The 25,435-nt window shown below is 46.5% G+C and overlaps 3 protein-coding genes across 3 annotated transcripts; all 3 read right to left on the reverse strand.

Moving 5' to 3' along the window:
* Positions 1–9,724: 9,724 nt before the first annotated feature.
* On the reverse strand, positions 9,725–12,775 carry LOC139830114 (uncharacterized; the record flags this gene model as incomplete). The annotated part of the gene is made up of 1 exon (XM_071821368.1): positions 9,725–12,775. A coding segment is annotated over one exon (2,958 nt), but the record flags the coding sequence as incomplete, so codon positions are not given.
* A 5,961-nt stretch (positions 12,776–18,736) lies between these two features.
* Positions 18,737–19,645, reverse strand: LOC127309007 (receptor-like protein EIX2). Its single transcript, XM_051339978.2, has one exon. It carries the CDS (start codon positions 19,593–19,595, stop codon positions 18,951–18,953), a length of 645 nt encoding a protein of 214 aa, XP_051195938.2. The 5' UTR covers positions 19,596–19,645; the 3' UTR covers positions 18,737–18,950.
* A 233-nt stretch (positions 19,646–19,878) lies between these two features.
* On the reverse strand, positions 19,879–22,308 carry LOC139832270 (uncharacterized). The gene has a single exon (XM_071821989.1). The coding sequence runs from the start codon at positions 22,306–22,308 to the stop codon at positions 19,879–19,881; it is 2,430 nt and encodes an 809-aa protein (XP_071678090.1).
* Positions 22,309–25,435: the final 3,127 nt, after the last annotated feature.

A 25,435-nucleotide genomic window follows, 5' to 3' on the forward strand; every position in this document is an offset into this window, starting at 1 on the left:
GACGCCTAATAGGGCTATCACAGAGTACATATCTGGACAAGATTCTAAAGAAGTTTAGAATGGACGAAAGTAAGAAAGGGTTCTTACCTATGTTACTGTGCAAGGTATTGAGTAAGACTCAAGGACCGGCTACGGCGAAGAAAGAGAAAGGATGAGTAATACCCCCTATGCCTCGGCGATGGGATCTATCATGTATGCCATGCTATGTACTCGACGGGATATCGCACTTGCGGTTAGTTTGACTCGCCGATCTCATAGTGATCGAGGAATGGACCACTGGACAGCGGTCAAGAATATCCCTGAAGTACTTGAAAAGAACTAAGGATATGTTTCTTTGTTATGGAGGTGACCAAGAGCTCGTTGTAAACGGTTACACCGATGCAAGTTGGAACACCGATCCCTGATGACTCTAAGTCACAATGCAGGTACGTGTTTATATTGAATGGTGCTGCAGTAGTCGGGCAAGCTCGAAGCGGTGCACGGTGGCGAAGTCTTCAACGTAATCGAGTACATAGCGGCTTCAGAGGCTTCATCAGAAGCGGTATGGATGAAGAGGTTCATTGTAGAGCTCGGTGTGGTTCCTAGTGCATTGGACCCATTAATCATTTACTGTGATAACATGGGTGCCATCGCCAATGCACAAGAGCCAAGGTCACACAAGAGGCTGAAGCATATCAAGCTGCGTTACCACTCGATTCGCGAGTACATCGAAGATGGAGAAGTAAAGATTTGCAAAGTACACACTGATCTGAATGTAGCAGATCCGTTGACTAAAGCTCTCCCTTGGGCAAAGCATGACCAACACCAGAATGCCATGGGTGTTAGGTTACAATGTAATCTAGATTATTGACTCTAGTGCAAGTGGGAGACTGAAGGAGATATGCCCTAGAGGCAATAATAAAGTGGTTATTATTTATATCTTTATGTTTATGATAAATGTTTATATATCATGCTATAATTGTATTAACCGAAACATTAGTACATGTGTGATATGTAGACAAACAATAAGTCCCTAGTATGCCTCTTAAACTAGCTTGTTGATTAATGGATGATTAGTTTCATAATCATGAACATTGGATGTTATTAATAACAAGGTTATGTCATTGTATGAATGATGTAATGGACACACCCAATTAAGCGTAGCATAAGATCTCGTCATTAAAGTTATTTGCTATAAGCTTTCGATACATAGTTACCTAGTCCTTATGACCATGAGATCATGTAAATCACTTATACCGGAAAGGTACTTTGATTACACCAAACACCACTGCATAAATGGGTGGTTATAAAGGTGGGATTAAGTATCCGGAAAGTATGAGTTGAGGCATATGGATCAACAGTGGGATTTGTCCATCCCGATGACGGATAGATATACTCTGGGCCCTCTCGGTGGAATGTCGTCTAATGTCTTGCAAGCATATGAATGAGTTCATAAGAGACCACATACCACGGTACGAGTAAAGAGTACTTGTCAGGAGACGAGGTTGAACAAGGTATAGAGTGATACCGAAGATCAAACCTCGGACAAGTAAAATATCGCGAGACAAAGGGAATTGGTATTGTATGTGAATGGTTCATTCGATCACTAAAGTCATCGTTGAATATGTGGGAGCCATTATGGATCTCCAGATCCCGCTATTGGTTATTGGTCGGAGTGAGTACTCAACCATGTCCGCATAGTTCACGAACCGTAGGGTGACACACTTAAAGTTGGATGTTGAAATGGTAGTACTTGAATATGGAATGGAGTTCGAATATTTGTTCGGAGTCCCGGATGAGATCCTGGACATCACGAGGAGTTCCGGAATGGTCCGGAGAATAAGATTCATATATAGGATGTCATTTTATGTGAATTAAAATGTCGCGGAAGGTTCTATGGAAGGTTCTAGAAGGTTCTAGAAAAGTCCAGAAGAAACCACCAAGGAAGGTGGAGTCCACATGGGACTCCACCTCCATGGCCGGCCAACCCTAGTGGGGGAGGAGTCCCAAGTGGACTCCCCCTTAGGGGGCCGGCCACCCCCCCATATGGGAGGTGGAACTCCCACTTTTGGTGGGAGTCCTAGCTTGGCTAGGTTTCCCCCTCTTATGGAAGGTTTTTGGTTCGGGTCTTATTCGAAGACTTGGACACCAACACTTGGGGATCCACCTATATAATGAGGGGCCAAGGGAGGGGGCCGGCCACCCCAAGACCACAAGCTGGCCGCCCCCTTTGAAGTGGCCGGCCACCCCCTCCCAAACCCTAGCCGCCCCCCTCTCCTCCATATCTCCCGCGTAGCTTAGCGAAGCTCCGCCGGACTTCTCCACCACCACCGACACCACGCCGTCGTGCTGTCGGATTCAAGAGGAGCTACTACTTCCGCTGCCCGCTGGAACGGGAGGTGGACGTCGTCTTCATCAACAACCGAACGTGTGACCGAGTACGGAGGTGCTGCCCGTTCGTGGCGCCGGAACCGATCGTGATCAAGATCTTCTACGCGCTTTTGCAAGCGGCAAGTGATCGTCTACCGCAGCAACAAGAGCCTCCTCTTGTAGGCTTTGGAATCTCTTCAAGGGTGAGACTCGATACCCCCCCCCGTTGCTACCGTCTTCTAGATTGCATCTTGGCTTGGATTGCGTGTTCGCGGTAGGAAATTTTTTGTTTTCTATGCAACGTTATCCTACAGGTGGTGACGATGATGTTCGAAGGGATTTCTCCGAACCACCTGAAGAAATCATGAGGGATCCGTAGCCGGTTGAAGGTGGGCCTGAAGACGATGCGCATGAACTAGTCCGGCCCTACGTTCGTCTGGAAGTGGCCGACGTTTGCCGCCCTTCGTTTCTTGGACGGTCCCACGTCAGGGGTCTCAGGTGACCCAAGCTTGAGCTTCTTAGTCTGCCACAAGAACACATGCCATTAGAGGTGTGCTTGCTCACAAGTATATAGATGAAAACGAACATTGGAAAAAATGTGATGCCTCATACATTGGATCACACGGCAGCTCAAGGGACTGCCCACAAACTAAGTCTAGTGTGCAAGTAATCACACACACATCTAAATTTGAGGGTAGCACCCTGCCTTCCAGTGTGCAATTGTTCAATCATTGGCCAATGCACTAGACAAACAAAATGAGGCCTCATATATTGGATCACACGGCAAGCAAAGAGACTGTCCACAAACTAAGTCTAGTGTGCAAGTAATATGGCACACACGACTAAATTTGAGGGCAGCACCATGCCTTCCGTTGTGCCATAGTTAAATCATTGGCCATTGAACAACTGAAGAAGTACAAACATGGAAAACAAAGTAGCATAGGACTCATACAATGAGCACATATGGAGGAGATGTTTGATCTGAACCAATGGCATGGTGATGTTCAGTCATGCCATAGGTTCTGATCAATCATCTCCTCACACTATGATTACTGGTTACAATCATCGGCCTAGTTCAATCAGAAACTACACAATCTACAAAAAAACTACCGTGACTCATTCTGCACAACAATCTCAACATGCTAAACCCCAACACAAAAAATCCTTCCCCACTTTGCATGCACAGTAAGATCTGCCAGTTTCAGCAATCCAAAGACCGATCTAGAAATGATCTAGCGTAATCCGATACTAGAGTAACAGATCTAAGCAAATCGAGACCGTGAAAAGCAAGAACTGGACAAGAACATCAATAAATGGGGACGAACACCTTGCAAACGTCAATCCGACCGCTATCCTAACGAAAACCCTAGCAGATCTAATGTGCATGTCGTCGGAAATGCCCAAGAATGGCATGTTCTGCCAGAACGAGTACGAAGGTGAGAAGGAGAGGTCATTGCCGCCATTGTTGCGACCGAGGACGAGCTCGGCGAAGTCGAGATACCGATAAGACTGTGGAGCAGATTGCAGCCGATGTCACGGTGCTGCTCGCCGAAGTCTCCTCCGGTACCGGTGCTCCTCCGTGCGGCGATACGGCGGATTGGTCAGTGGGAGGGGAACCGTCGGGTGATGTGACAATTTGTGGGAGGTTGCGAGTGAGAGGAAGGAGAGGGAGCGGTGAGCCTAAATATGGCGCGTGTTCCCGAAAAGACGCGGTGTTTCTGCCTCCCTTCTCCACGCGTGCAGGCTTCTGGCCGCAACGGGCCTGACCCTAGAGAAACTGTCATTCCGGGCGTTCCTCCAGGCCTTGTCCCGGGGTGCTTTAAAACCTGGTTCATGCAAGAACGTAGTGGGCTGCAGGCATCCAAACGGACCGAAATTTGTTAGGCTGATGCGAGCCAAGATCCATACAGACTATCAAACGTGCCAACAATGTCCAGTGCGTGATCTAAACGCACAAATTGTCCGTGATCCATTCCAATTTCCAAGATCAAATTTCGTCGAGATTTCTTTCGAAGTGCACAGTGAGACAAAATATCATCACCTCCCTGCTCTCACTTGCCCCAACTTTTCCCATCTTTTTCCAAGGACACCGCCAACCACGTCTGCCGGGCGTCTGCTTGCACGAGTTTGCCCACCTCCACCGCGCGCAACATCGACGAGGCCGACGCGCGTCTTCCGACGAGGCTCGTTGCGCGTGGAGGCGGCGCCCGCTGGTCCTCGCTCCCCCGTGTTCAAGGACATGGACCGATGCACGCGCACATGTCCACTGCGCGCGCGTCGTGATGGCGGGAGGTGGCGGTGCACGGCGTTAACGAGGCCGCGCGGTTGCGACCTGCTACGGCGGCTGGAACCGAGCGCTCGTGCCGGTGAGGCTCGTCGCGGCGGTGCTGGACTGAGAGTGAGACAAGCAACGGCCTAGCGTTCTTCCGCGAGCGCGCGTTGCCGTACAACTAAAACTTTGGTTCAAGCAGCACTGGTGATTGCAGTCGCGACCCACATGGACAAGTATGAAAACAATGCCAGCATTTGTATTCACGAGAAGACCCAACATGATCACTAAAATTTTGGTTCAAGCAGCACTGGTTGCACTCGCGACCCACATGGACAAGTATGAAAACAATGCCAGCATTTCTATTCACGGGAAGACCCAATATGATGAAAACAAACCCGCTAGAGTCTCTTTTTTTGCGAGACACAATACAGACTTAGACGCTCGCATATACGCACATACACTCACCATTATGAACGCACGCACACCCTACCTTTATGAGCACCTCTGAGAGACCGCGTCCAAGAAACATCATCCGACGAGTCTTAAAATTGACGAAATCACCACATACGTCTCGCTGTCAACGGAAATATCGCGTCCCACTAAAAAAATATTCCGCCTTTAATGAGACACCAAAATGTCAAACATAAAGTTTAAACTCTGATGAACTGGAAGTGTCATTGCTTTCATAACCATCCATCCACAGGTTGGTTTTTACTAGTGGCGTCCTTAATATCGTTACTATGCATCAAGGTCATCAACTAGTAATGAACTGGTCCATCCCTCAGCAGCTAGCATGGGCCTGGCGCGCGGTAGGGGCAGTACTACACATGCACGTTTTGCAATCGCATGACCCCATGATTCGTTACGTCCAACGTTACAAAACATTTGATGGCCGCCGCTTTAATGCACCGTGTCCCCTGGCAATCGGTACACTGTTTTGTCCATCGTCGTGGTTGCTCACACACTGACACGCTCCATCGACGAGCTCAGTCGCGTACATGCATATTCCTGCATGCATATAGCTCATCCTTTTGGACAAGTCTACAGCGTGTGATAACTCACAACGGTGGGAATGGGCCACGCTAATCCATGGTTCATGGGCCAGTGGGACAAACAATTCAGGGCCGTTGGTATGGCAAATCCTATGCACCGCCCTTTGCATCGTGTATGGATGCGCCGCGTAACCTCTACAGCCTGCATTGCTCTAATGGGCCGGGCCCATTTCCAGCATTAACGCTTCTCCCGCCTTGTTTTGGTCCTCTGATGACCGTGATGTGCCGACGCCGGAGGAGAAGGCGGCGGAGCAGCGGGTCCTCGTCGAGTCTTTCGAGACGCTGAAGGACGACGCCGCCAACGCGAGGCTGGAGCAGTGCCTGCAAGAGGACGCGGCGGTGCACCGAGCCATAGCGGCCGCGCGGGAGGCGGCGGAGAAGCAGGCGACAGAGCGACGCAACGACGGTGTCAGCCCGTCTGGAAGCAAGTAGTTTAGGCCTATAGATCTACTTTGTATAGTTTTTATGCATTTTTATGTACTATTTTGAATGTTTTTAACTATGTTGCAATTTAAAAAATGGGTCGCCCCGCTGGGAGCACACCCAGACGCAAACGGACGAGCGGACAAAATATGTCCGCGGGGCGACACAAACGAACGCTCGCGATCACTTTCGGACGTCCGAAATGCGTCGCGCTGCTGGAGACGCCCTAAGCCACACTGGCAGATCGATGACAAGCATCGGAAAGACTGCCATTGCTGAGAGGGCATGCCTCACGAGAATGAGCCTGTCTCCGAGCCAGAGGTGCAAATGTTTCAACGATTTTAGCTTTGAGCAAAGCTTGTCAAAGGCATCTTGCAGATCAACTTTCCTTAATCTTTTGTCAGATAAGGGAATGACCAAACATTTGCACGGAAAGGAAGCGATTTGATAGCCGAAGCAGCTAGCAATATCTGAGATGTCCAGGTCGGTTGTGACAATGTTGAAACTGCTCAATATCTCTTTTATTCATGTATGTTGTTGCTATAGTGGCCGGGGAAATCTTGGGTCGGTTTTGGGTGCTTCTTGTGCTCTCAGAAAACACAATCAATTGAATATTATTGTTAGAGTATATCACGTCTAGGCTATATTAGGCAGTTTAAGATTGTACTCCAATTCTATCTCTACTAGGCTTCTTGCCCTCCAAGTCTCTAGTACTATATAAACAGCCCAAGAGGCTCAATGTAATCACCAATTACCACATATCAATACAATCATATTCCGCAGTCCTTCATGGTATCAGAGCGGTTCTTTCTGCGACCTAGGGTTTAGCCACCCACCGCTTCCGCTGCCCCCGGGGAGATCGATCTCCATGATCTCCGCCGGGGGCATCAGATCTCGTAGCTAGTTTTTCTTCCAATTATTATAGACTGGTTCTTAGTTTAGCAAATTCCGTTCTCTTTTTAGATCTGTTTTTTTTTTCTTTAGCCACCAAATAATCCAATCAAGTCTTCTCGCCGGTGGTCCAGTAGATCGATCTACTCAGGCTACACTACGAACTGCTTCAACCCGTTCGCCCGGCCGTGCACACGCTCGATCAACAACAGCCAGCTGCACACGCAGCGCCTACTCCAATGGGCACCAGCGATGCATGGCCCATGTCGCATCACGCAGCGTGCGCGGGCAATGGGGCAAGAAGGATCACCTCTTATCCACGCCAAGCTGCATCGATCGGGCTACACGTCTGCACGGCAAGTCGTCACGGTGCCAAGCCGATCTACGTCGCCTCGCCGTCATCATCACTAACAACCATCTACGCCAACAACTCTGCCGCACGTACTGCATCGTCGCCGTCATCACCAATCAAGGTCTTCGTCAACGCCAACGGGTTCTGCGTCGCCGCGCTCCTGCATGTAGATGAATAAAACGGGTTCGATCCCCGACATCTACTACCGCTACAGTTCAATCGCCATCGACAACCACCTCGTCATCTTCGTCCACAATGACCATACCGCCAGAGTTGCAGTCTAATTTTTTGTTTGCACCGCATGTGCTCAATTTTCTTCTTGCAACCTCTTCGTCTACTCCGGCGCATACGGCGCGCAACCGACCGTACACGGAGGCCTTCTCTGCTACTCCATCCAACTCTGGCGCGCATGGCTCATGGTGGTCCCTATCTTCGCACGCCCGGTACCGGCAACACCGGCGCGTGCCTTCGTCCCCGGCGCGCTCCCGAGCCTGGCAAGTTCGGCGCGGCGTGTCGCCTACCTCAACTACCACAAATCCAGCTACGTCTACCTCGAGTTGACTACCGCTGCAACCGCCTTTTATTTTATCACTATGGCGACTTCCCCCGGGCTCAAGACGACACCGACCACAACAACATCAACATCAACAACTTCATCAACGACGATTAAATAACACACGGCTCCATCGACCACGACTACAACGCCCTGGCTACCGGCTACATCGACATCGGCATCAAGGGCTATCATCCACCGGCCCCCTCTCCAGTCGGCGCCTTCGGCTTATGCTCCAGTCGGACAGTCCGCGACGCTCTTGCTGTATTCGCGTCACTACCGATCCGACTGCGGGGGGGTGTTAGAGTATATCACGTCTAGGCTATATTAGGCAGTTTAAGATTGTACTCCAATTCTATCTCTGTTATCGCCAGATTTTGGACAAATCTAGAGGTGGGCCGTAAGAGAGATGGGCTTGGAAGACTACACGTGGAAGATCTCTGAAGCGGCCTTGCACGGAGAATTTGGGCTAGTTTGCCCGTGTATCTTTAATTATAGTAGATTATGTTTTAGATCAAGATTAGAGTTTGTATCGTGCACGGTGGGATATTCCCACGTTAGAAAGTCCCCTGGACTATAAATATGTATCTAGGGTTTATGGAATAAACAACAACTCACGTTCAACCCAAAACAAACCAATCTCGGCGCATCGCCAACTCCTTCATCTCGAGGGTTTCAATCAGGTAAGCGACATGCTGCCTAGATCGCATCTTGCGATCTAGGCAGCACAAGCCCCACGTTGTTCATGCGTTGCTCGTACTGAAGCGTCTTTGATGGCGAGCAACGTAGTTATCATAGATGTGTTAGGGTTAGCATAGTTCTTCGTATAACATGCTTACGTAGTGCAGCCCTTGCATGTCTAGCCGCCCTCACGCCTATCTCGTGCGTGGGGCGGCACCGCTTGTTCATCATCTGGTAGATCTGATCCGTTACGATTGCTCCTTGCTCTGCAAGGATTAGTTTAATATCTGCAATAGTTAGGCCTTACAAAGGGGTGGAGGATCCAGCGGCACGTAGGGTGGCGTTCGCAAGTCCTAAACAGGATGTTCCGAGGATCAACGTCATGTTGGTTTTTAGGCCTTGTTTAGGATCGGCTTATGAGCACCGTGCGTGGCCGCGAGGCCCAACCTGGAGTAGGATGATCCGATTATGCGGTGAAAACCCTAAATCGTCGTAGATCTCATTAGCTATATCTTGATCAAGCAGGATCACCAAGTATTCGTGCACCCCGTACGGATCATGGGTGAATCGGCTCTTTGAGCCGATTCACAGGATAACCTGAGAGCCGATCGAGGCTCGTATTTAATGTTTACGTGTATGCCATGCAGGAACTAAGCGAGGCATCCCCATCACCTTCCTGACCAGGTATAGGTCAGGTGGCACGCCCTTGCACTTCGCATCGCCGCGTGTGACCAGAAGAGCATTGCGGGCCGTCGCTCGGAGGGGTCTCAGCCAGCCGCAGCTCTAGGCTCTTCCCGGCTCTCCACTGTGTTGACAGGCCGCTGCCCGCCGGTGGGTTTTGGCAGTCAACAATCTCTACTAGGCTTCTTGCCCTCCAAGTCTCTAGTACTATATAAACAGCCCAAGAGGCTCAATGTAATCACCAATTACCACATATCAATACAATCATATTCCGCAGTCCTTCAATTATGAATTGTCGAGAGAAACAGAACCAGAGCTGGAAAAAGCCTAACCATGGGGGTTCATCATGACCCACTAGTACAAACGGTATTGACAGGTGCATTAATTCATTACACAATGTTCACATGACGCGCCTAACGGTCACATGACGCGCCTAACGGAGAAAACAAAATACACACATACGAGCAGAATGCGATAAATATTTTTGCACCTTCATTTATTCATACAGCCCGGTCACACTAGGCACCAGCATCAGGGTAACATAGTTTTGTTGAATGTCCCACTCAACCCGTGGCCTTTCCTTTCATCCTACCCAAAGTAACAACCACAAACACATATGCATTGTCGTAAACCTTGTCGAAGAGGCGGAAATAGGCAACTCTCCATGCTTTCTTGAATAGCAGAGCGCAAAACACGATCCACATGCCAGCAAAAAATCCAGACCCAAGGCCAAAGTAAAAGAACAACACTGACTCGGAAACCTTCTCCCTTTTATGTTGATTCACATGCTCTAGTGTATTGTCTCCCGAGCAATTCCTTTGAAGAGGGTGGCCGCACAGACCAATGTTGCCAGTGTATATGGATGGATTTTCCATATACAAGGTGTCAAGTTGACTTCCAGGTGGTATTCTTCCTTCGAGATTGTTATATGACAAGTCCAAGGAGCTTAAGTATGTCAAATCAGACAAGCTTGTTGGGATTTCGCCAGAAAGGTTGTTCATTGACAGGTCTAGTGATTCAATTGATTTCATCAGCCCAATCTTCGCAGGAATTTCCCCACTCAGCTGGTTCCAAGATAAGTTCAAATTCAACAATCCGTTAAGACAAGTTATCCCATCTGGAATTCCACCGACTAACTGATTGAGCGATAGGTCAATACCGACCACATCAAAAACTCCAAACCCATACTTTAGTTCTTGGCGCTTCATCACAACCGAAACAACCTCTGTAAAGTCACCCACAGCGCCAATGTACCATTTAGCCAACTCAACCCCATTCCTTCTTGTATGTTTTTGGGACATTGCTGTTAAATTTGACAAAGACCATGGTATAGCACCAAACATATTGTTTCCCGCTAAACTCAGTTGACGGAGGCGTCGAAGGTTTGTGATACTAGTTGGAATTTTTCCATGAAACAAGTTGTGGCTTAGTTGCAGAAAGCGCAAATATACCAACTCTCCAATCCACTGTGGTACCTCTCCATACAAATTATTCCTTGACATATCCACAAAGGCCAAGTTCGAGTAGTTTCGAAGTGATGATGGGAACTTGCCAGAAAATCTATTATTATTTAAAAGGAGGAAAACCAAGTTCGGCTCCTGAGAACATTGAGGAAGTTCTCCCTCTAGAAAGTTGTTCGATAAATCTAAGACAATTAGTCTTCCCAACTGGCAAATGGATTTAGGAATATGGCCTATGAAGTTATTGGAGGATACAATGAATTCATATAAGCCTAACTGAATACCAAACTCTGATGGAAGAGGACCTCTGAAAAAATTATTCGATAAATCCAAGTGCAATAACTTTGTTAGAGTAACTAGGTGTTCATTTGTTATCATGCCATCCAGGTAATTGTTTCTAAGGTCTAGTTCTGTCAAATTTATGAGCATACCAATCTTGGATGGCACATGTCCAGTCAGAAGGTTATTAGAAAGACTAAGGTAACCTAGATCAGTGCAACTAGCTATCTCCATTGGTATAGGTCCAGTAAGTTGGTTACTGGAAAGAGAAAGATACCCCATTTTAGTGCAATTCCCCAACCATGGTGGTATAGGGCCAGTGAGATGGTTGTAAGAAAGTGAGAGGTAACGTAATCTAGTGCACAACCCTATGCCCAACTGTATTGTTCCATTAAAACTATTGTATGAAAGGTCAAGATACTCTAATCTCCCCTGTCGCGCTGTCCATAGGGGTATAGGTCCAATAAGATTGTTATTGGACATTGATATATACTGCAAACTAGTCAAATTCGCTAGCTCTGGCGTTATATGCCCAGTAAGATGGTTGTTAGAAAGGTCAAGGTACTCTAAATAAGACAAATTTCCTATGCTTAGTGGTATTGATCCTGAAATGTTATTGTAAGGAAGGTGAAGCCTAATTAAGCTATTTAACTGACCCAATCCAGCTGCCATTATTCCATTCATATTGTTGCTCTTCAAACTCAAGTATTTGAATCTGTTGGATGGACATTGTGGCAGATTCTCTAGAAACTTTGTAATGTTTCCAGAGGATAGACTTCCATCAAGCACTAGTTCTTCCAAATCACAAAGATTTCTCATGTCAACTGTCATTGTTGCCTTGTTACATGTGGTCACTCCGTAATCGAAATCCAGACTGCATGAAAAAAACAGATGTTGGAGGGACGTCATATTTCCTAGTGCGTTAGGAAATGGACCATGAAGAGAGGTTTCAGAGATGTCAATGTATTTGATGCATGTTACATTCCAAAACCAAGCGGACGCAACTGGATGACCGAAGTAGTTATAGGAGAGATCAAGGTGGTGAAGTTTTGTGAGATTTTGGTGTTCAAGGAACTGGTTTGCACCTGATAGTGAGCACGAAGCAAGACCGAGATACTCCAAAGATGGAAGGTTATTTACCACAAGAGACCAACCAGCAGCAATTGAGCTGAGATTCATACCACTCATATCAAGATACACCACCAGAGGTAGGTGGGTTAACCATGAGATGTCTGTTGAGTACATTGCTGAGCCGGAAAGGTCGAGGTATTCCAGCTTGGAAAGGTTCCCAAGCTGTGGAGGGACTGTACCATTGAATACCATGAAGGAGAGATCGAGATGCCTCAAGTTCTTTAGAGAACCCAAGAACTTGGGAACACCACCATTAGGCCCAGTAAGACATGTATGGTTCAGATTGAGGTATTCAATTTGCTCTAGAGATAGCAAGGATGGACTTATCTGGCCGTCTAAATAATATCTTCCGTGAAGGTCAAGCTGGATGACATGGCCGGTCGTGCTTCTGCAGGTGATGCCTTCCCACTGGCAGCAATTCTGGCTCTCATGTTGCCACGACACGAGGTAGTCGTCGATGTCGTAGAGGCCGTGCTTGAAGGCCAGCAAGGCGTCCCTCTCACGCTCTATGCAGCTCGCGCTGGCCTCATGTGCCGAACGTGCATGGGCGTCGAGAAAGAAGCTGCTCCAAGTCACCGCTGCTGCCGCGAGGAGCAAAACGAACTTGGCGAGGGAGCGAACATGGTGCAGATCGATAGTGGTGGTGGGTGGTCACTGATCAGATCGGTGCAGCTTCAAGTAGCTAAATAGAGCTGCGTGTGGGTGGATGTGGTAGCCTGGTAGCTTTCCACAGTTGCCACTACTAGTTAAGTGCGGTCAGGCGTGTGTGGAAATAATTCGTGACTTTGGAAGTCGTCGTTCAAAAGTTGTATACTACTATACAGAAACACGGCGTGGAGGTCGTACTTCATTAGTCTTGCCCCGGCTGGCCGGTCAAGTTCGTGGAGGTCATGGCACCACAAGCCGCTGGCCACAGAGTGCCAACTATTTGTGCGTCTGGGTGTCCCTATAGGATGATCGCAGCTTGGCAATCTTTAGCAGATTGAGTGCGAGATCACTCTTTGGTGGTGTAGACCGCGCGTAGTCGGTCAGCTGAATCCACCAAGGAAATTCGATCGGGGCGGCAGTCCGCGCGCATGCCGTGTAGCGGTTGAATAATTCCCCGCTCGCAGCAGGTGGTCCAAATAGCTCCGGTCGGCCTCTGATTTTCTCAAACTACAGATGTTCTTCCTTACCCTACCCTAATTAACCCCACGCAAACTCTTGCTTCGCCCGTATCGCCAGGTTGGATGGCAACCAGCAGCCACACGCGGATGTGGCCGTACATCGCTCAAGACCATGATGCGAATCTATGATTGGAATATTTTGGGCACCGTATGTATCCTAGAACTCCATGTTCGTATACATTTGAGATGAAGAATGTTACACGCATTTTTTTATCAGGATATTTGTAGACCCATCACTTTAGAGGGTCCCCTACAGGATATTTATAAATCTTATAAAACAGATATGAACACATACACACATGCGCATATATACACACCACAATTCATTAATGGCACAAATTAATCAGCGGAGTTCATTTTTGAGGGTGTTGGGTATTTAGCCTGGAAATCTAGATATAGCATGATTAGAGGCTCGCATTTTCCGTGCTTCAGAGCCTCCGACTAAGGCGTGATAGTTGGCGGTTTTTTAGATTCCCAAAAATTAAAAAAGGAAAACAGAGTTGTTTCAGGTTTTAAATTTCGGCGTAAAAAAAATTTCAAATATGATTTTTTTTTAAAAAAATCACTCTCTCTAGTTTTAAACTTCCCCCTCATCTACCCCTTCTCCACCTTATCCCTTCCTCCTCTTCCTCTTCCCCACCTTCTCCCCTCATACTCTTTCATTTCTCCACACCTTCTCTCCTCCTTTTCCACTTCTCCACCTTCTCCTCTCCTCCTCTTCCACTTCTCCTCCTTCTCCCCAAAAAGACGAGCACCACCTCTGACGATGGAGACCGCCTCCTCCACTCACATCCGGCGCCCTGCTCCGCCTCCTCATACGCACCACCTCCGGCGATCGCCTCCTCCGCACCACCTCCAACGATAGTGACCGCCTCCTCCTCCGCACCAACTCCGGCGACGGCGACCGCCTCCTCCTCCGCATCACCTTCGCGCGACTGCGACCGCCTCCTCTGCACCACCTCCGGCGACGGTGACCTCCTCTTCCACACTATCTCCTCTTGTCAGTGCCACAAGGATACGACATGGACTCCATTGATTTATTTTAGTTTTTAGGGTGTTTTCTGTAAAATCATGTGGATAGCTGGGCAATGGTCCCACTTTTTAAAAAACAATTGCGAAAAAATCACAGTAGCAGCGGACTGTACCGGCCCACGCGACTTGTACCTGTTGTTTGAGATATGCCCGAGAGGCAATAATAAATTAGTTATTGTTATGTCTTAGTGTTCATGATAAATGTTTACACTCCATGCTATATTTGTATTAACCGAAAACATTAATACATGTGTGTTGTGTAAACAACCAGAGTCTCTAGTAAGCCTCTCATTTAACTAGCTTGTTGATTAATAGATGATCATGGTTTCCTGATCATGAACATCGGATGTTATTCATAACAAGATCATATCATTAGGTGAATGATGTGATGGAGACACCCATAGTAAGCATAGCATGAGATCAAGTCATTAAGTTCAACTTGCTATAAGCTTTCGATACATAGTTACCTAGTCCTTCGACCATGAGATCATGTAAATCACTTACACCGGAAGGATGCTTTGATTACATCAAACGCCATTGTGTAAATGGGTGGTTATAAAGATGGGATTGAGTATTCGGAAAGTGTGAGTTGAGGCATATGGATCAAGAGTGGGATTTGTCCATCCCGATGACGGATAGATATACTCTGGGCCCTCTCGGTGGAATGACATCTAATTAGCTTGCAAGCATGTGGCAAGGTCACAAGAGATGACATACCACGGTACGAGTAAAGAGTACTTGTCGGTACCGAGGTTGAACTAGGTATGGAGATACCGATGATCGAACCTCGGACAAGTAAAGTATCGCGTGACAAGGGGAATCAGTATCGTATGTAAATGGTTCAATCGATCACTAAGTTATTGTTGAATGTGTGGGAGCGATTATGGATCTCCAAGTCCCGCTATTGGTTATTGGTCGGAGAGGAGTCTCGATCATGTCCGCATAGTTCACGAACCGTAGGGTGATGCGCTTAAGGTTCGATGTCGCATAAGTAGATTCAGAATATGAGATGGAGACCGACGTTTGTTCGGAGTCTCGGATGGGATCCAGGACATCACGAGGAGGTCCGGAATGGTCCAGAAAATAAGATTCATATAAGGGAAGTTGATTTCTAGGCTTCGGAAAAATTCGGGATTTTTCTAATGGAAGACCGGGAAGGTTCTAGAAGGTTCCGGGGGTCCCACCAGTGGGTACACGACCCTAGGAGGCCTAGCATGGCCCGAGGGGATGCACCCTAGCCTAATGGGCCAGGGGCACATGCCCCTCAAGGCCCAAGTCGGCCAGCCCACTAGGGTTCCCAAAAACCCTAGGGGGATCAACTTGGGGGGAAGAAAACTTCCCCCCTCTTTGGCCGCCGGCCCTAGATGGATCTAGGGGGTTAGGGGGCCACCCAAACCGACCCTCCCCCCTATATAAAGAGGGGGGGCAGGGGGCGTACACCCTTCATACCCTAGCCCTGGCCGCCCCTCTCTCCTCCACCGCAAGTCTGCTCCGGCTTGGCGAAGCCCTGCATCTTTTCTCCTCCACCACCACCAGCACGCCGTCCTGCTGTTGGGATTCCGAGGGGATCTACACACCTCCGCTGCCCGCTGGAACGGGGAGAGGACGGGCTTCATCGACACCGTATGCACGACCGAGTACGGAAGTGCTGCCGGATTGCAGCACAGGACGATCGACTACATCAACAACGAGATCTAATCTCGTAGGCTTGAAATCTTCGAGGGTTAGTCTCACATACATCTCGTTGCTTCGATGATTAGATCTTGCTTCTTCCTAGATTGGATCTTGGTTTTTGTTCATGTTCACGGTAGAAATTTTTGTTTCCATGCAACGAACCCATCACCTGTCATACTAGTCGCGTCCCGGGTTCACATCCGACTAGTAAGACTTACCACTGGCGAGGTACCAGTGGCTGGCCAGGGCCCATGGCGTCATGGTGCGCCATTGCTATTTTTGACTATTTTTTTAATTTTTTTGGCAGCAAAATATAAATCCTTCAAAAGTTCCAAATTTTTATTTCGAGGGACTTAAAAGAATCGATAAATGGCCATAGGACATTGCAATCAGATGTAACTTAACTTTTGCTGGAGATACATTTTCATATTTTTTTCCTCATAGGTCGTATACAAAATCTAGAGCCATTTTACCAAAACATGACGCTATTTTGCAAAATATGTTAAAATTCATATTTATTAATTTTCCTAACAATTGAAATTTAAATCTCTATCTTTTTTCTTTATTTTTTAAAAATAGAAAAGACGATCTCGGGTGCAGTTTGGGGAGCTTACCAGTGGCGCACCAAGGTGATTTTTTGGAACCACTTAATGGTGGCTCACCAAGGTGATTTTTGGGACCACTTACCAATGGCACACCATGTCTTGGTGGGCCACATGTATCTTAAAATTCCCACTCACACTAGACACACTTGTGACGCACCATAAGTCATGGTGCTGGTGTATAGACGTGGCGCACCACAAATATAAAGCGCTAGTGCTACCAAACCTAGGATTAGTAGTTTTTCCTACTAGTGGGGAGATAGCAATGAGGGTAACAACGTCACATGGACCGACAACTCCGCACGCGAACTGAACGCCCAAGGAAATTTGGGGTGTTTCCTCTTCCTAGTGACAGTGACATAAAGCCCTGCAAAGCGGGACCGCGGAGAAACCAGTGCACGGGAACCCTCCCTCAAGAAGGCGAGCGAAGTTCATGAGACGGAGGCTAGCTCAAGCGCCGCTACCGGTTCCTGGGATCCTTAGGTTCCCTAGATGGACATGGGCAGGGCCCCCGCACGCACCGGCGTGAATGAGGGTAATTCCCTCGTTGCCTTCTTCTTTCACATGTGGTTATCTTCTTTTATCCTTACTTTGATCTTTTCCCCTAGCAGATCCTGCCACTGCCACTTCCGCGTCGCTAGCTAGGGAGACAGTGATGGTGTCCCCCCACCTCGCGGATGCATCCACTTTGCTCTTGGGGCAACCCCTAGGAGAATACGATGGACCTAGCGCTGGACCCGCCGCCAGTCACTCGCACAGCCTAGGAACCCCTCATGTCTTGTTTACTTCTAGTGTACTTTAGGGGATGGGCGGATATTATGTTAGATCATGTAAGTTTCCCAATAGTCCATTTACTTCTCCCGGTTTGGAGGGGATAGTCCCGGCGACATCCCCCAAATTCCCACCATTTTTTCTAGATTAAAAACCCTACTTATACTAGGGAGTTTTTGGGAAGCGTATTTGAGAGGATGGTACCCCTCTTTTTCGTAAACTTGGTAGAGGTGAAAATACGAGAGAAGTAAACACGGCCTAAAAGCACTCTAGCAGGCACTACATATTGTCAAACCTGTAAATTTGCAGGCCAGTTTGAGGGTTTGCACTTTTTTTTTGCCAGACCAAACACCTCAAAATGGTCAAACGAGCCCGCAATCTCTATATTTGAAGTTTTGAAGGTGTGTTTGAAGGCCAATTTGGATACGGTCAACGCACTGTCGATTGAAAAATTCACCTCGGGTCGATACATTTCATCGTTAGCCTCCGGACAAATTCCGACAAAACTCCCAAATAATCCGGTCGAAGATCGGCAAAATTAGACGGAGTGGGATGGAATTGGCCGCCGATTGAATTAATTGCGGATGAGCAGAGCATGGCAGAGCTCGCGCGGAAACACGTATTTGGGTTTACCGTTTGCAGTGTCGGCTAGAGTTGCTCTAAAGATGTCACCTCCCGCTCCAGCTCCAGGAGGCCGGGCTCCTCTTAACCCTGAACCACTCCCGGGAGCATCTAGCGGACCTTGATTACGCCCGCCGCGCCCACAACGCCGCGGCCGAGGCGACGAAGGGCAGCCTCCAGCTGACCCTGGTATGCTCCTGGGGCTGGCGAAGAGATCAGTAGCCAGCTGTTCCTCTTGAACACGGCGGAGCAGCTGCAACAACAGGTGCCCCTGTGCTGAGGGAGACGCATGCGAAGGAGCTGGCCTCGCTCGAGCAGGATCGCGTGAGGGTGCTGGACGAGCACAACCACGCCTTGGGCTGCGCGTAGCATGCGATTCAAGAAGCGTGCTAACCTGAAGTTGTCGGTAAGTTACGAGGCTTAATCTGTTGAGAGATGCTTGTGCCAGTGTATACTTCACCAGCTGGTTTGGCTGATCACACGTTCTACCTACGTAAACCGTTCTGCTATTTCTCGGTCGAGACCAAAGGGCAACGCTTCAGCCACAGCCCAATAATTCTAGTGACTTCCACGTGTTTTCTTTTGTTGTTGTGACAATATTGAAACTGATCAATATCTCGTTTATTCAGGTACTGTTGCTAGAGTGGCTGGGGGACTCTTGGGTCAGTTCTAGGTGCTTATTGTGCTCTCAAAAAACACAATAAGTCAACATTTCAAATCTACAAGAGAAAAAGAACCAGAGCTAGAACAATCAAAATCACGGAGGTTTGCCCTGACCCCTTAGTACAAACAATATTAACTGGTGCTTGCATTACACTAAGTTCATATGACACGCCTATGGGACAACAAAACACACACATACTAGCAGAATGTGCTAAATATCTTTACACCTTCATTTATTCATATAGCCCAGTAGTGCGGTCACACCAGCATCAGAGTTACATTTTTTTAACGTCCCACTCAACTCGTGGCCTTCCCTTTCATCCTGCCCAAAGTAACAACCACAAACACGTACGCATTGTCGTAAACTTTGTCGAAGAGACGGAAATAGGCAACTCTCCATGCTTTCTTGAATAGCAGGGCGCAAAACACGATCCACAGGCCAGCAAGAAATCCAGACCCAAGCCCAAAGTAAAAGAACAACACTGGCTCAGAAAACTTGCCCCTTCTTTGTGGATTCTCGTGCTCAGGTACATTGTCTCCCGAGCAATTCCTTCCAAGAGGAGGGCCGCACAGACCAATGTTGCCACTATATATGGATGGATTCTCCATGTACAAGGTGTCAAGTTGACTTCCAGGTGGTATTCTACCAACAAGATTGTTATATGACAAGTCCAGGAAGCTTAAATATGTCAAATCTGACAAGCTTGTAGGTATTTCGCCGGAAAGGTTGTTCCTTGATAGGTCTAGTGATTCAATTGATTTCATCAGCCCAATCTTCGCAGTAATTTCCCCACTCAGCTGGTTCCAAGATAAGTTCAAATTCATCAATCCGTTAAGAGAACTTATCCCATCTGGAATTCCACCGACTAACTGATTGAGAGATAGGTCAATACCGACCACATCAAAAATTCCAAACCCATACTTAAGTTCTTGGCGCTTCATCACGACGGGCCAAACTTCTCTAAATTTACCTACATAGCCAGTGTACCATACAGACTGCTGGTGCTTACTCAGGACTTCTATTACCGGGCTACTGGGTGGCGACACATTAATATGATAGAGTATGGCTAGCCTATTTAGATGTTTGCTGTTCCGTTGGTTGGTTTATGTGGCAACCATGACGGACCCATGATTGTTTTTCTTTCTTTCGTACTTGTTACTTGATACTTGATACTTTATATGTTTAATAAAAGGCCGTGTGCATCAATTGATGCAGAGGCTGGGGCTATTGCTCCTTTATCGAAAAAAAAAAAAAAACCCCTGGCCTCCTTGGATGTTTCTTAGTCATTGAAGTTAATTTTGACAAAGACCAAGGCATAATCCCAGACATACTATTGCCTGCCAAGCTCAGTTGGCGAAGGCGCTTAAGATTTGTGATAGTCACCGGAATATCTCCAGACAACAAGTTGTGACTTAACTGCAGAAAGCGCAAGTATACCAGGTCGCCAATCCATAATGGCAATTTTCCATAGAAATTATTTGTTGAAAGATCCAAGAAAGCTAAACTCGTGTAGTTCTGAAGTGCGGACGGGAACTTGCCAGAAAATCTATTGTTACTTAAGTGGAGGAAAACCAAGTTAGGCTTTTCAGAACACTGAGGAAGCTCTCCCTCTAGAAGGTTATCTGATAGATCCAGGACAAGTAGGCTCCTCAACTTGCAGCAAATAGATTCAGGAATATGACCACTGAAGTAGTTGAAGGATAAAGTCAATTCTATTAATCCCGAAGCTCCATATTCCAATGGCAGAGGTCCTGAGAAAGAATTTTTTGATAAATCCATGTGCTTTAAGCTTTTCAGAGTAGCCATGTGTTCCTCCGTGATCGCACCATCCAAGTTATTGTTGTTGAGGTCGAGCTCAACCAAATTAGTGAGCATCTCAATCTTTGGTGGCACATGTCCGGTAAGATGGTTATTAGCAAGACTAAGGTACCCTAGTCCAGTACAACTTGCTATCTCTAGTGGTATAGGTCCAGATAGATAGTTGTTGGAAAGAGAAATAAACTCCAAGTTAGTTGCATTCCCCAACTGTGGTGGTATATTTCCAGTAAGAAGGTTGTTAGATAGAGTTACATAACCTAATCGAGTGAAATTCCCCAACCGTGGTGGAATAGGTCCAGTGAGATGGTTGTAAGAAAGGTCAAGGTGCTCTAATCTGATGCAACTCCCTATCCCTAGCGGTATAGCTCTGGTAATACTATTGTAAGAAAGGTCAAGGTGCTCTAATCTGATGCAACTCCCTATCCCTAGCGGTATAGGTCTGGTAATACTATTGTAGGAAAGGTCAAGTATCTGTAATCTAGTGCAACTCCCTATTCCTAGCGGTATAGGTCCAACAAGATTGTTATTAGATAGATCTATATTCTGCAAACTAGTGCAATTCGCCAATTCTTGTGGTATACTATTAAGATGGTTGTTAGAAAGGTCAAGATACTCTAAATGAGACAAATTGCGTATGCTTAGTGGTATGGAACCTGTAATGTTATTGTACGAAAGGTCAAGGCTAGTTAAGCTAGTTAACTGGCCCAACCCATCTGCTATAATTCCAACCATATTGCTGCTCTCCATACTCAAGTGTTGCAATCTATTGGATGGACATTGTGGCAAATTCTCAACGAATTCTGTAATGTTTCCAGATGAGAGACTTCCATCAAGCCACAGTTCTTCCAAATCACATAGATTTCTCAAGTCGACTGTCATTGTTGCCGTGTTACATTTTGCGTTGGTTAGGTTAAGATCAAATCCCGGGTAGCAGCCAAAATATAGCACTTGGAGGGACGTCATATTTCCTAGTGAATTTGGAAATGGACCATAGAGAGAGGTTTCAAGGAGTTCAAGGTATGTGATGCTTGTTACGTTCCAAAACCAAGCGGATGCAATTGGATGACCAAACTTATTATTGGAGAGGCCAAGGTATTGAAGATTTGTGAGGTTTAGGTGTGTGAGGGATTGATTTGCACTTGAGAGGGAACAGTCAAAAAGTCTGAGGTATTCCAATGATGGAAGCACGTTCACCACAAGAGGCCAATCAGCAGCAATTGAGCTGAGATTAGTTGCACTCATATCAAGATGCACTAGCAGAGGTAGACGGGTTAACCATGAGATGTCTTTTGAGTACATCCTCTTGGAGAAGGAGAGGTCGAGATATTCTAGCTTGGAAAGGTTACCAAGCTGCGGAGGCACCGTACCAATGAAATCCATGTATGAGAGATAGAGATGTCTCAAGTTCTTAAAGGAACCCAAGAACTCGGGAATACCACCATTACGGTCAGTCAGATATGTCCAGCTAAGATTGAGGTATTCAAGATGCTCTAGAGAAAGCAAGGAAGGACTTATCTGGCCCACTAAATATGTTTCGCCAAGGTCGTCAAGCTGGATGACATGGCCGGTGGTGTTGCTACAGGTGATGCCGGACCATCGGCAGCAATCCTGACGCCCTGGTTGCCACGACTTGAGAAAGCCGTAGGTGTCATTGATGCCTTGCTTGAAGACAAGCAATGCGTCCCTCTCGCGCCCTATACAGCTCCCACCGGCCGCATGCACAGCTTCGAGCTGCAGTGCGTCCGTGACGAGGAAGAAGCTGCTCCAGGTCGCTGCTGCGGTTGCCACAAGGAGCAAGACGAACACGGCAGGTGAGTAATAAGGGCCTGGACACATACGTAGGGCCGCGTGCTTCTAGGTTAAGTACGTGTGGCATTCCATCGCCAATCGTTTTTTTTCCTTGAGCTTATCCTTCCATGGGCATGATTTCCAAGGACAAATTCATCAAGGTGATACAAATTTTTTCATGCCCAATTCGGCTACTGCTTATGGTGATCAGCAAGCTAGAGGTCAGAATTCGGTTGTCAATAGTGGTCAGTATCCTGCTCAAAACTTTGCAAACAACAATAATTCTGCTTCAAACATCAGTGGTCATATTAGAGGTGGATCGACGGGTGCGGGTGCTGTAGGTCCTAACCGAAGTGGTCAAAGTGTTATTCCTATGAATGTGCATGCAAGTAGCTCCTCTAGTGTGTCTGGACAGCAAGGAATTTCTGCTAGTAACAAAAACTGCTACAAATGTGGTTTACCTGGACATGGTGTCAAGGATTGCAAAACAGTGCTATTTTGTATCTACTGCGGAAAGACCACACACATTTCTGGAAACTGTGTCCTGCCTTCTCAAACAAAGCCTGTGGCAGCTCTCATAGGAGGAGGTGCTGATGGACTACAGATGTTTACATCGCTTACCAGTAAGAAGATTGATGCTGAAAAATCTAAACAAGCCATTGCGATAGTTACAGTGCACTCTGGGACAGTTACAGCACAGCAATTAGTGGATGCTTTTAGCAGGCAATTTCAATGGGGTTGGGAGTGGACAGCAAAAGCATACCTGAAAAACAGCTACTTAGTGAAGTTCCCGTCTGTTCAAAAGATTGATGAGATGAAGGCTTTCAATTTCTTTGGTCTCCTAGGACATAAAGCCACAGTTCGTGTGAACAGATGGACCAACAGTTATATGGCCAAATTCAAACTGTATTCTGTCTGGGTTAAGATGTCTGGTATCCCAGAAACAATGCTACATTATCAGGGCTTCTGTGAGGCTGCGTCTATGATTGGGAAGGTGTATGAAATTGATATGGAATTGTATAGGAGCTGTGAGGTAATTAGAGCTAAAGTTGGAGTGAAAGATCCTCGGAAAATACCTTTCAGTGCTCCGCTTAATGATGAGGAATATATCTATGATATATACTTTGAGCTGGAAGACATTGTGGAGGAGGGAGGACCAATGATGGGCGGTATTCTGGTGAGTGATAATGATACTGTCAAGACATCTCAGGATAGTGCAAATATGAGTGCTGGAGACTTAAAAAGAGCAAGGGAACTGTCTCAACCTGATAATTCACAAACTTCAAAGTCTCCAAAGAAATCCGAAGATATGGTGAGAGATGGTGAGGTGTTTTTGGATGACAATGGGGAACAGTTTGTGCCAAGTAGTCAAGAGGAAATGGACAAGAACCTTCGGAAAGAGTTGGAGACCAGAAAGATCCTTTTGGATAGACAGAATATGCACAGTGGTGGCGCTAAAGCTGTGAATGAAGTAAATGAAACATTTGCGGAAGACTCGGCAAGATTGGAGGCTTGTGACCTTGATGACGATGATGATGAGCACCCGGATAGCTTTGCTAGGCAGCTGGGATTGGGAACTCAAAAAATTAGAGAAATCAATAAGAAAGTTGAAGAAGAGATAGAGTTGGAAGTTGAGATGAAAAGGAAGGAAGCTGGATTCAATAAAGAAAATGTAGATCCTGAATATGCAATGGAGGATGAGGATGCTGAGAAGTCACAGAACAACAAAGTAGCTCAGCTTGGGGATGGAGATGGAGGGACTGAGGCCGTGGGATAGAAAAAAGAGAAGATGGGTGTCCAGAAGAATGTGAGTGAAGCGGAGGCAAGAATTCAGAGAGCCAAAGAGAAAGCGGCAGCTGATGAGTTAGAGAACAGAAGGAGAAGTGCCAGAAACAAAAACAAGGAAGATACTCACACAATGGAGAAGACGGAAGACATGGCGAGGAAAAACAACTTGGAGAATATCATACCCGGTAAAGAACCATTTCCCACTGTTCTAAATACAGTTCCTAGTTTTATTTCTGGTATTACTAAAAGTATTGGTGTTAGCTTGGGTAGTAATGATATAGAAATTGAACAATCTATATCTATGATTCAAGATTTGGAACATGCTAGGTGTAACTTATTCTTGGCTAATAAAAGGAAAAATAATATTATAGATGAGAATAAAGAGGCAAAGCTAGAAAGCTTTGACCCTACGGCAGTTAGGGAGGTTTTCTCTGACTCGGATTCAGAGATAGGAGAGGAAGATGAGGAACTTAATGATGATATCATGACTTTAGCATCTATTTTCTGTGCCGGTAAAAGAAGGACTTCACCTAGAAGTTTTAGTGTGAAGCCTAAGGTTAGGGGTAAGAAACTTTTCTGATCATATGATAGGTCTTATATGGAATGGTAGAGGACTAGGTGAGTATGGAAAGAGTGATTTCCTGAAGGAAAGCATCTCGGAATATAGGTTAGATTTCATTTGTGTGCAAGAGACTAAGAAAGAAGATTTTACGGATGCATGGCTTAAGAATATCAGTGGTAGATTTCAATTTATTTGGTTATGGGAACCTGCTAAGGGTGCTTCCGGTGGGCTCCTGATGGGAGCTAGAGTTGATAAATTTGATGTATTTTCTTGCAGTTCTAGTAAATATATGTCACATATGGTTCTTATGGATCGTGAGACTAAGTTCAAATGGAACTTAGTCAATGTTTATGGTGCCTCTAAAAAAAGTGAAAAAAGTGCTTTCTTAGTGGATCTGGTTCAGATCCTTGGTAAGAACTCGCTTCCTTTTTGTTTAGCCAGTGATTTTAATTTAATTAGGAAGATGTCGGAAAGGAATAAACCAAAAAGGCTAAGTAAATGGTCTTACTATTTTAATGCCATCATCGAACATTGGGGTTTAATTGATTTGGAGTTTTCGGGTAGAAAATTTACTTGGTCGAATAACCAACGTGATCCTCTTTTTGAGAAACTAGATAGAGTTCTTGTTAGTCCTGTTTGGGAGCAACATTATCCTTTAGTTACTGTCAAACCTCTAGTTAGAGGGGTTTCTGACCATGTTGCGTTTGTTATTGATTCGGGTATTAAAGAACCGGTAATTTTTAAACAATTTCGTTTTGAGTTATGTTGGCTTCAACGACCAGATCTTGCTGATATAGTTACAAAAACTTGGAATAGTGTTTCTGA

Source organism: Lolium perenne, chromosome 6 (genome assembly GCF_019359855.2).
Source record: "Lolium perenne isolate Kyuss_39 chromosome 6, Kyuss_2.0, whole genome shotgun sequence".
In the NCBI taxonomy this organism is placed as follows: Eukaryota; Viridiplantae; Streptophyta; class Magnoliopsida; order Poales; family Poaceae; genus Lolium; species Lolium perenne.